This window comes from Pimephales promelas, chromosome 14 (assembly GCF_988280905.1).
Source record: "Pimephales promelas chromosome 14, fPimPro1.hap1.1, whole genome shotgun sequence".
NCBI classification, from domain to species: Eukaryota; Metazoa; Chordata; class Actinopteri; order Cypriniformes; family Leuciscidae; genus Pimephales; species Pimephales promelas.
Genome location: NC_142782.1, coordinates 26,012,934 through 26,025,686, shown reverse-complemented (window position 1 = coordinate 26,025,686; position 12,753 = coordinate 26,012,934). Strand labels below are relative to the sequence as shown.

The 12,753-nt window shown below is 35.9% G+C and overlaps 1 protein-coding gene across 3 annotated transcripts; it reads left to right on the top strand.

Moving 5' to 3' along the window:
- The first annotated feature begins 2,219 nt into the window (after positions 1-2,219).
- alkal1 (ALK and LTK ligand 1) lies at positions 2,220-12,642 on the top strand. 3 transcript variants are annotated; one of them, XM_039676699.2, is made up of 6 exons: positions 2,220-2,433; positions 2,803-3,069; positions 5,739-5,792; positions 6,837-6,917; positions 10,757-10,830; positions 12,049-12,642. In XM_039676699.2, exons 2-5 carry the CDS (start codon positions 2,814-2,816, stop codon positions 10,819-10,821), a joined length of 456 nt encoding a protein of 151 aa, XP_039532633.1. In that variant the 5' UTR covers positions 2,220-2,433; positions 2,803-2,813; the 3' UTR covers positions 10,822-10,830; positions 12,049-12,642. The 3 variants fall into 3 exon arrangements, with proteins under 3 accessions (XP_039532633.1, XP_039532597.1, XP_088975313.1); XM_039676663.2 differs by having other exon boundaries at positions 6,834-6,917; XM_089119187.1 differs by lacking the exon at positions 2,220-2,433 and having other exon boundaries at positions 2,664-3,069; positions 6,834-6,917.
- Positions 12,643-12,753: the final 111 nt, after the last annotated feature.

Genomic DNA, 12,753 nt, shown 5'->3' with positions numbered 1-12,753 from the left:
AAAAATAATAATAATAATAATAATAATTAAACACCTACGAATGGCTTGTGTGCAGGCAGGTTGGAAAATTCGTCGATTTAAATCAGTATTTAATATATAGCCTACAGAGTTAAATTCAATTATCATCTTTATTACGAAAGATAAAATGCTTTAAGCAAAACTATTTAAAGCTTTTGAGGCGATAGGTGTAGTTTAAGAACACACCGATTGATGGCGCCAAACACAATTTTTTTTTACAGCCGTCGAGGAGAGTTCGCGAGGCATTAATACCCTTAAAAAACACTAATAATAATAATAATAATAATAATAATATATATATATATATATATATATATATATATATATATATATAGTTAAATTCAAGAATCATCTTTATTACAAAAAAATAAAAAACTATTTACTTGATGCTTTAATTTAAGGCCTACATGTAGTTTAAGAACACACCATTTGATGGCGCCAAACACAATTTTTATAGCCGGCGACCAATTATTTTTTATAGTCGGCGAGGAGAGTTCATGACTCATGAGGCAGAAGGCATAGTATTATCTGGGGCGTAGCAGACCCAACCTTTAGATAACGGTGATTCTTCACTTTTTTTGAAACACATTCCACGTGTTCTCTGGTATTAGTTACTTTAACATTCAGCCAATCACAAGTGTGTCATCATGAGGTGAAGCATCTTACATGCGCGTCTGCTGCTGATTCAAATTTTCCGCCAGTAGGCTAATCTGATGTTATGTTATCACTCAGTGATGATCTTTGTATTCGTTCTTATTCATGGCCTTTTTTATCTGACAGGTTGGGTACAGGTTAAATACACTGCATACAAACATTGGACAATCCTTCTTTCCAACACAGTGTATGTATGTATTTAGTGTAGCCTATAAGAACGATCCAATGGTGGTGGTAAGTACCGCATTCCAATAATCATGTTTTTGGTATTAGGTTAAAGGGTAGGCTATCATGGCACTGATTACGTGTTCCACTTTAATCTGTAGCCTAAAGTTAAATGGTTACTTTAAACGTAAAGCATAGCTTAAAATGTAGGCTACTCGTGCAAAAGTGACATCAAGTTACTGAAAATCATTTTTTCTTAAGTTCCTAATGTCAGCATGAAGCCATCTTGATGACAAGAGAGGAAAATGCCATTTCCTTCAAATTCTCATATGAGGAGCAGGTTCAGTGACATCCCTGTAAGAGCAGCAAGAGCTGTGTGAAATTGTGCCTTTTGACTTTGTAGGAATAAATCAAACCGAGAAGGTGTTTTCAATAGGGATCCCCTGGATAGATCATTAATGGCACCAATTCTAATTTTAAAGGCTATATTACAACAGCTTCTTAGTGTCTATTTGTTTGGTTGTTGTTTTTTGTAAACACTTACATTTGATTTATGTTTATGTGCATTGTATGCATTGCCTTCTCTTTTATGTAAATGAGAAGTGAGTCAACATTTAAGAAATTAAATTCTATCTCTTATTATTTATACATTTTGCAATTAATATAAGCCAAGCTTAATTTAGCAGTTCATTCCCCCGAAAATGTTATACCATGACACACCATTACCAACACACACTGTATCAAACTTGAAGGGTGGCCAGATTTCCAGGACATGACCCCTGCAGGACCTTCCCCCATGAGGATGGGGGGCTGGCTACAGAGAAATATTAAGAAGCTTAAAGAAATAACCAAGGTTCGACTAAGGCATGGGAACAGATTGAGACAATAATTCATAAAATATTCTGGCTGCATGCTAAACATCATTGCAATTAGACTATTGATTGCGTTTACTTGTAGAGATACACAAGTTAAGAACCCTAGAATGTATGCGTTAAGCGTGTAAGCAGCACAAAGCCAAGTGCAAACTAAAGTGTTGGGAGGTGGAAACAAGCAGGGCTTACCAGGATAGCGCGCTTAGTGCAGTCACAAGACCCGGCCATCCATGAACAAAAACATCCAGGCGTTAATTTCAGAGCTCAGCTACATTTAAGCGAGTATATTTGGATATATGGATACTTGAAGTTCCCCATCATTTCCCTGGGGGACGTGGCGCGATGGATATCTCCGACATTTACGCGTCCAGCTCTCTGCCAGCTATGATTCTTTTAATAAACCTCAGAGAGGAGTTTTGAGACACTTTTTATAGTTATCTGAACTTCTGTGATGAATTTAAAACTAAAGGAGGGGCGAATGTCAGAGGAACTGACCACGAGTTGAAGAAAAAAAAAAAAAAAACCTAAAGATGTCTACATTTGCCACCCACCCGAAATCGATTGTATTACATTCAAGAAGCTTCGCACTTGACGTATAAAAACAAGACGCATGTTCTCAAGAAAGACACGAGACAGCAGGAACTGTTGGAGGATATATTTTTCTCTGACAACTTTGCGTCCGCATCATTAGAGGTACAAGCACCTACCAATAGGCTATAATCGCGTAAGTTGCTATTTATTTTGCTTATGTGAGTGTAAATGATTATAGTAAAGTGAATTGAATTGTTTCTCTGATTTCAAAGTTTAAACATGCTATACAGTGCAAAATAGTTCAATTTCATGTACATTTAGTCGGCGTTTTATTTAAAAAAAAAAAACTTAGGGGAGTTTTATTAAATTATCGAGGCTTTATTTACAGTAGCCTAAGTAGTGTTGCAGGTCGTGATTAATAGTTCGGACTCGAATCTACTGCGTAAACGCAGGACCACTGCGCCACTGCTTTGCCGTCTGAATGCGTGTTTTACGCACGTAAGTTATAACTTTTGGGACGAGGATATAATGACTATGTTCGCTTGTTTTGTTCGTTTATCAGGCTGGAAAGCCATGCGGGCTGAGAAGAGATGGCACATATTGTTGAGTATGATTCTTTTGCTCATCACCTCCAGCCAGTGCATGGACAGCAAGGAGGTAAAGGAGACGGAAAGGAAAACTCTTCTTAATCTAATCCTGCAAGTGATCAGGGACAAGCCCGCGTCCAGACGCATCACCAGTGGCCTCTACTCTGTCTCTCAAGATGTTAAGTTTTCCTCACGTGAAAAGACTGCACATTTGTCCAAGCTAGACAACAGCAGACCAATAGGTAAGCTGATTTGAGATCCGGTGATGGTACAAATGTAATCCTGGGCATTAACTACTTCCTGTTAGTGTGAGTTTTTGCCTGCATATCAATTGCACTTTTAATGCTTTAATCGCATAATGCATGGACAGCTGTTCATTTTCATAACTATCTTGTCTTACATTGCAGTGACAGAAACATATAACCTGTGGGGTCATTGTGAAAAATTCAGTTAAAATGATATGAAATTGGATTAAGGGACACTCTTTTGATCTGCAGAGGGTAAAACATGAATGTTCATGGTCTTATTAGACAGATCACATAATGCTCAAATCATCGGTGAAGATCTAAGGACTATTCAAAGACAAGTGTAAAAGCTTGAGAAATCATGTGTGCCATTAGAAAACTGTGCTGATGACCTGCATTTTGTGGATAAAAACCTGATTTCAGCCACGTAAGACTATTTTGTCTGCCTAAATTTTGCCTCATGCAGTTATATATATTTATGACTTAATTTGACACCTTTGAAATCTTTCATTGAACCCAATTAAAATGACTTAAATTTTTTGTAATGGAAGCTGTCCATGCTGTAATAATATTACTCAATTGCCAAAAGAGTGTTACCATTTGTGCTGTGAAGCCTGGACTAAATATCATGATCATTTCGTAGATCATTATATTTACAGCAACTGAATGTTCCATGTCATGACGTTATAGTAGCTGAGCAGTTTTGTGATGTGTTTAGAGTCATTTTAGCATTTCTGAGACCCTTGAGAATTGATAATTATACTCAAATAGATTATCTTGTTTCTGTATTGTGCTATTATGTAGTTTCTTCACTTACTTAACTCTTAGTTTGACTATAAAACAAATTCTTAGTTTGACTATAAAACAAAATGTCATTTTTACAGTGACAGTTTTCTGGTTGGGTTGATTCAGAGTTGTCTATTTAAATGTCTTAGTCATAAAAAATTAAAAATGATTGACGTGCGTTGTTACACAAAAGTCGTGTCCCCAAGAAAGAATTACACCCATAAACATCTGCTATTGCTGATCTGATGAACTTTGATTGAGTTTACTGCCTTTAAAGTTTTTCAATGAGACTGATTTTAATCCAGTGAAAACACGTTCGATTTAAATTGTGCGTTGATGCTGATATCATGGGACTTTTGTATAATCCAAACTGCACCGTAGCCTTCTGAATAGAACAGCCCATCAGCATAGTTAGTCATCTTAAGACTCAGGTGCGACAACATGCGTATGGACCCGTAATTATATTAATAGGTGTTTGATAATGCATCATCGCCATGATTGTCTTATTAAAAATGGGAAAAGCATGACCCTCAGGCCACAAAAGAAGAATCTGTAGGTGTCATAAATGTAGAAAACTGCTGTATTTTGAATGAAAGAGTAACTCATTCATAATGCAGTCTTGGTTATCCTATGTTCTGAGACAGGTTAAAATTAGCTGCTGCATGGATTTGTGGACCTGACATTGATAGGCATTACAATTTTGCATGCAATAATCTCCTTACTCCAATAGGCTGGAAGTGGTAGACTACACGTGGGGACAAGTATCCCAGGGTCGGGCGGGCCACAGATTGTACATAATTAGAAAGGACCCCAAGCCTCAAGCTGATTTACTGAGTGCTGGATTATCAATCTGGGATTTATTGTATATTTTGAATGGGACTGTCCATCTTTATTATATCAAGCATGTAGTGACCACAGACAAACAAATGACGTATATGACTGTAATTAGTTACATCATCATCTTAAGAGGGGAAAGTTTCCAAAAGGTTGTTGCACATTTGTACACTACAAGCTTTTAGGAGTTTGAGATATGACTGATTATATTAATAGTATTTACAAGACTTTTTGTAAATTAAAGTTTTCAGTTTTGCAAACGTTTTGGGGAGGTCATTAATAAGACAAATGGTTCATAAGAATGTCTTTATTAAATTCACTAATAATTGATGTCAGTGTGATATCTCTTTGCTTAGCTAAGGTAACAGTCTTGTACAATGACTTCAAGCCATGTGCTAGAGATTGTATTCAGTGACTGAGCTGGACGCAAGTTGATGACATAATAATTCCCAGACTAAATACACTGAATCACATCTGTTAATACAACAGCAGTGTTTTTATAGCCTTTATATCAGCAATTTATGTTAGTTGGCAGAGACTTTGAGTTGTTTAACTCATTTAACACTTACCCAAAGGGATACTTAAGTATTGTCCAAGCTAGGACATGGAAAATGTACATTTTGCTTTGTTAAACCTATAAAACAGACTTTAAAATTACAACTGTAAAGTTAAAATATATATATTAAATTAATGAAACAACTAATTATAGGATTTCTTTTAAAGAAAAGAAATAGGTAAAGTTTCATTTGGAGGAGACAAATTGTTGTGGAGGATTTCTCCATGTACAGTGGCAAATTTTACTCTAACTACTTCACAAAAATACAGTGCTTTTTCTTATTTTCATGCATAAAATGTCTCCAAATCAAGCTACATGCAAGAACAGCTTCTATGTTTCTCAAACTGCTTCAGTTTAACCCGAAGTATCAATTGCTTAATTCAGTTCGGTTCAAAATGGTCAAATTGCTAAATAATATCTAGCATTTTATGAGTTTAAAGAACAGGGGTGAAACACTAACACTGTCTTTTTGTCTATCGGTTTGTTTCAGATATTGTCCCAAGAGACATCAGCATGAAAGACAAATTTATAGAACATTTTACAGGTAAACAAAAACCCATTTCAATATATTTCATCTTTTTTAGTACAAAATGTTTCATGCAGTCCCGTTGATGAGGTTGAAATGTGTGAGCTCTGTTCAGAATAGCATACTTATATAATACTCTTAGCGTTTCTGCAGTGTATATAGTACGGTGCATGCACAGTATGTGGATTTACCTTGTCATATGACCCGCTACCTTGGCCACATGTTTACTTACTTTGTGAAATATTGTATCCCACAATGCAGTGCACTAAAACCAATCTCTTTCTTGACTCATCATTTGAACGGACAGTCAAAAGTTTAAGCTATTTTAACAAAATTGGATTGCAAAAATGTCCACGATAATAACTAATTGTTGACTTGCATGCAACTTGATACATTGACAAATGTAGCTGGGTCATGTGACAACAATGTAGCGTACTACTGTTTAAAATGATAATGGTGAAATAATGCTTCTGTTCACTTGCCATTTTATTTTCACCTCTTTCTTTATTCTCATTATAGGCCTGTTTTTAAATGTCTCATTAAGAATGCAGTTTTCCTTATAAAACATAAAGCTAGTCAAATAAGTTACGCCTGCAGTAGGTTAACTGAGGTAAATAGTTTCTACAGCCTCTGGGTTGTGAAATACATTTCATTCTCCTGCCAATTTTTTTTTTTCAGAAAAAGCACATTTAAGATGATTATTCATTGCAGAATCTTTGTTATTATTCATCTACAATCAGTGTTAAAATCTGTTATCCGGAAGCTTATACAATAAAACTTTGTAACGGCTTTGCCAGAATCAGAATCACTAAGTCTCTGCCCTTATGATGGCATGTCAAGCGTTAGCATGAACTAATTCTCCTTCTGGGTTCTGTACAAAAAAGTGACCCACTTAAAGAACCTTTACTTTACCACCCTCTTTGTTAGGATTTCGAGAGATTTAGGCGTAATGCTTGAGTAGACATTAAGTAGTAGAAGAAATTAAAAGCCGAACGATTTCGTTCACCAGAATATCTAATCCACAAAAACCTATGATGATTGAAATCTTTTTTTTCCAAGCAGGACCAGTCAAGTTTCCATCTGAATGCAGGACACATTTCCATAGAATTTATCACAACACCAGGGATTGTTCCAGACCGACATGTACGTATATCTTTAATATTAAAAAATGTCATCATTTACGCTCATGCCATTTTAAACCTGGATGATTACTGCTAAAAAACACACACACAAATATTTCTTTGTCCATAGTAAATGGGGTCCAATGTTGTTTGGACCCCAACACCATTCTTCAAAATGTTGTATTCTGCAGAAGAAAGAAATGCATACAGGTTTGGAATGATATGAGCACGAGTAAATGATAACAGAATCTTCATTTTGGGTTAAATACATGACATGTTTCCAAGAACTTTATGAATTATGTTGTATTGTGCTGTATACAATGTAAAAGTAGTAAATAAAAGAAAGATAATTGGAGTAAGTTTTTCTATTTAAAATGTCATGTTTAATTCATTGTTACTTGCAGTTTGAATATTTTCTACAGCAAATTCTTTTCATTGTATATGTATGAGCTTGTGTTTCATTGAGACTATAGAAATGCTGCCTATGTTTCTATTTCTCTTAAGTAAAACGAAATGTTTTGACAGGGCGTTACACCGCAACGAAAATGCTCCTCCACCCTTAGTCCTCATGGACTTAGAGGCGTTCAGGAGAGATTTAGATTTTTCCAATAAATAATGCTTATCTAATGGTCCATCCATCGTGTTACTCTGTATAGAGAGCAGAAATGTCAAAACTAATCAAATCTCTCATTCTTTAACTGAACTAAATTTTATATTTCACAAAAAAGAGACAAACTAGTTGCCCAAAGTGATGATCAAATTTATATTCTGGGTCACAATAGTTGCCATATTTCCCCTAGACATTGGTTGTTTAAGTGTTTTTTTTTTTGTTTTTTTTTTAAATTGTTTTAAGTTAAAACATGCGTTAGAGGCCAGAGATGTTTTGTGAACTTGCTCCATGACCCTCCTCTGTGTTTCTCCATAGAGAAAGAAGGGTTGTGAAATTCAGCCTTAGATATTGTGGATATTTCTTTTCTACAAAAGGATCTATGAATTATTGCAAGTAGTAATAAAAAAGTGCAGCATATTTATAACAATGAGATGTTGTTTGGTACGGTTAGCTTTATTCATGCATAACCGACCAGCTGTATTAGAGCACTTGGCAACCATGAGGAACACTGGGAATGGCAAAAAGCATACGGTAATAATTCACAGCGAAATCAGAGATTCTGCCTTCAAAAACAATTTTTATGACTTAAATGCTTCCTAAACTGTAGTAAACTTGAAATAGTATTCACAAGTTCATATAATAAAACATCATCAAGTATTCTTGTACGGAAACAATAAATCTAAAGCCATTAATGCCATATACTTTTTTAACATACTTATAGTGTTTGAGTTCTGTTTTGAAATGTCACTTTTAAAGAACGAGGGAAACGTGGCTGTACCTTGAGAGAAAATGACGGCAACAGTGTTTGGAACAGGACAGCAATGGGATGTTCAGACTTCACAAACACCATTAAGGATGGAAGCATGTGGTGCTTGAACCCACACAGTCATTTTAGGCCATCAAGTACATTACTGGGGCAGAGATAAAGCTATTTACAGGGATCCATCTAACCCTTAGCCATGTTCATATACTATATACGTCATCCCGTGATGGTATGAGAGCCCCACTTAAAATTGAATTTCATCAGTGCGTTTAAAGTGGTGACGTTTGCTTCATACACCTTATTCAGAGCAGCGCCATGACAGGTATGAAAGTGAGGCTGTGAGGGATAGACTTACCGTGTTTCCAATGGCATCCGCTGTAAAAAGCTGAATAAAACTGCTAGATACTTACAATTTTCCACAGCTTACATTGTCGGGAGTTTTTTGTCAACTGAAATTTTTTTGGAAAGATATTTTTTCAGTGTTTCATGAGCAGAACAATCCGAAACCACATTAAATAACAGTACAGCCCATTGAAGAGATGCATGACTATCCCTCACAGCCTCGCTTTCATTCTCATTAAAAATCAAAGATGGCGCTGCCGTGAATAAGGCGTATGTCACAGCACAAGCCAGAGTGTCACTAGCTATAGTTCCATCCATCTATTTTTATATGCATTTTGGGATATCGCATAAAAAAACCCCGCCAGAACTCCAAGATGCACAAAGATTCTAAAAAGCGCTCAAATTAGGAGGGTAATTGTATTATTCGGTAAGAAGACACATATACAAACACATTTACTGAATAAATCCCTCGATGCATAACAAAAGAACTTTCGTCTTTGCGTCAACGGTGGATGTGATTGGATAACTGGACTAATCAGTGGAGCAATTTCATTGGACAGCAAGCATCTCAAATGTTGGCTTGATCATTCTGAAATGCCTAAGCTAAAGTCTGTCAACAGAAAAATTTGGTATAATGACCCTCCCAGAAGTGCCTCATGATTGCGTTTCCAAACACCAGGCATCCGAATGCAAGATAACATGGCAGTGTTTAGCCCCGTTCACACTACAAGTGACTTTGTCGCTGCAGGTCGCCAGAGGCTGCGCTGGAGGGCGTTCCCACTACTGGTTGCCTAGTAATGTTTGTGAGTGACATTCTCGGATGTAAGACAACAAATAAGTTTTCTACAAACATTTTGGAAGGAAAAGTTAATGGTATTGTGTCGCTTTGTCGCTTGTAGTGTGAACGGGGCTTTTATTGCATTTCATCTGCACGCTCATGAGACCAAACTCATTTATGATGTACAGTACTTCTGACAAAGGAGATCAGAGTGGCTAAGAGAAACTACTAACCCGTTTTCAGCCAACAAACCTACATCAGGCTTGAAAGACATCACAAAATACCAGACCATCCCTGAGCACTGTGTTGAATCACCAACTCGTTGATGACCTAAATTAGTTTTGTTGCAAGTTTGAAAAACCCAGTCTTATACACCCCACACCTGTTCTGACCTTCTCTCCATGGATTCATCAACACCTTCAGCAACCCCTCTCCCTCCGTTCTGCACTTACGATCTATGAAGAGGATGTATACCGAGTCTTCCAGAAACATTTCACCAGCATGAAGTCATTTAAAGGACTGGTGCTGGCCCACCTGAAGGACATCCCTGGAACCTAGCTGGACCCCCTGCAGTTTGCTTTTTGGACAAACAGGTCTATCTGTGGATGATGCAGTCAACATGGCACTCTACTACATCCCACAGAGTAGGGACTTTTTATTTGAAGATCCTTCGGATTGGCTTTCAACACCATCAATCCAACACAGTCATAGTCTGTGCTCTGCACTTCTGTAACTGTCTGGTTCGTCTCGGCTACCAAATCAGACCTCAGAAGACTACAGCGGATAGTCCGAACTGCTGGGAGGATCATCTGTCTACCCCTCCCTACTATTCAAAGAACTGTACTCATCCATCCTTGAACTTGAACTTGCTGGCAAAATCACTCTTGACCCCTCACACCCATTTCCTCTTTGCACTGTTGCCGTCTTTTTGGTGCTACAGAGCCAGGCACAAGAAAAGTTTCTTTCCTTGGGCCATTTAGCTCATGGGCAGTTAAATGCAATAAATAATGGGCAATAAACATGTGCAATACACATAGTCATACTTAAATTTAATTAGAATACAATACCTCGTATTCATATTCCCCTGCATTTGTATAACACCTGTACATTCTGTAGATAGAAGATTCTGTCATCAAAATAAATTCCTTGAATGAGTTAGCAAAAAAGCTCATTCTGATTCAGTTGGACAAAAGAGCCATAGTGGGTTCCCCACGATTGCAGCAACTATCATTTTTAGCACAAATAATTTGCAGCAATTTTCCAGGAAGTGACGCTTTTGTTCTCACTGCTAGCCTGTAGCCTAACATAAAGCCTGTTTAATGTTCTGGAAGTAAAAATTTCTTGTTTTCTTTTTCTTGTCCCCAACAGATTATAAAAGATGTGCACGATTGCTAACAAGGCTAGCTATGAGTCCCCTTTGCACACAATCATAGAAACTGCATGTAAGTACAACGTATTTAGCTGTTTGTGGAATGTTCTTCTTTTTTTGAGGAATGCTTATGGTTCCAAGAACTGAAATCTGTTAAATTTCTTCATTCAATCTATATAGCTTTGACATTATCATGCATTTTAAAAACATTTATGTAAAAGTAATATAATATATAATAGCATTATGAAAATTTCATAATTATATCCATGCATATAACATATATAAGACAACTGCAACGTGATAGTCAAGCCTGCTCCCAGTTTCTGTTGGGAACGTCTCGCATGCTTCTTTAACTGAAACTTTAGAAGAAATATTGAGTAAGATGTAATGTCAGTTTAATCATGGCCATCTGGTGCTTTGTAACAAGCATTTTCTAGTCGAACCAACCACTTTGTGAACCAACGCATACACAAAGAAAAAAAATATGGACAAACTCAAACATTGGGTTAAAAATGTAATTTAAAAATGTAAACCAATGGCTGGGTTTGTCCATATTTGACCCAAAATTGGGTTAAAACAGTAGAGTGATCTTCTGGCAATTAAGTAATGACTTAAAGAAACTGATTTGCTCTGTATTGATAAAAAGCTGTGCACTTAGATCTAGCAGATGTTTTCTGTCTTGTGTTCCAATTGCTTAATGCATTTTTTCCTGGTAGATTGTACCATTTAATAATTGTATATTAGATTGTATAATAAAACGATGAAATCACAATCTTGACAGTCAGTCAGAGCTTGTGTGTAAAAGAGTCAAACATTATTCATTTAATTCTTAGAAACACATTCAAAATAGTTGAAGACCAAGCTGTGACGCTAGAATCAGTCTGTTCTGCGACATCATCGGCAGCATGACAGCTGTGGAATGAGACTTTTAAAGAACCTGTTAGTGAAAGGTGAAAGAATCCATTACCAGTCTGAATGTCAAATGATGTGGCTGGTGAATTACGGTGTTTTATTAGGTTATGATTACTCTTGCTCAGACTGGTTTTCCTTTAAATCAATTAGAAACGGTTAAATTGTCTTTTATGATGTGAATAAGTGATGTCCATTCAAGTGGAGAGTAATGCATTCAAGTCTGAAGTTCATTGTTTCTGTGTATGACAGGTTGAGTTGCTGGAACTTAGTTTCGTGTGCTGTCTTCTTCAAACAGCTTTCTAACTGTGACTGTATTTTAAAAGTATTGATTTAAATCAAAAGTAAGCTTATTTGACACATAATTCTTTATGTGCCACAGGTCCTGAGGATATAAAAGAAGAAACTCCAGAGATGTTGGAGTAAATATTTTTTCCAAGGAAGTGCCTTCAAATCATTGCAATTAACTGTCGTTGTTTTTATTTTCTGTCATTTCCATTTCCACAATATAATTAATAATAATAATAATAAAATATTTTTTTGCTTTTTAACATAATTTATGTTTGTTAAATGCTTTAAAAATTTAGTTTTTTTTAACAGCTTTGCTTTTTATATTATGAGTTTTAAGGAAAGTATTATTTATCATCGCAGCCAATTATTTATTTAAATGACCTGTAAATATTCTGTCCTAATTACAAGAGGAAATTTGAATATGTATCTCATTAAGCCATTATTACTCTTAAATATATGTGTCCCAAATGTATTGTTTCTAATGCAAATCTAAAAATATTTCATCCATTACACTTATAAAAAAATATTCGTGTAGGCGTATATGAAAGTTTCTTACCATGCTGTCATTTTCATGATATCTACCATTGGCACTTATAGAAATTCAAATTATGAATTATTTCAAAATATGAAAACACATTGTTTGTTTGATAACAATGGTAAAATTGCACTGATGCTTTGAACGAATTAAAACATTCAAGCACAACTATTGTTTTTCTTGTTTGTTTTTTTTTCTTTTTATGAATTAAAATGATCTCATTATATATTTCTCTAAAGCATTCCCATGGCAGATAAAAAA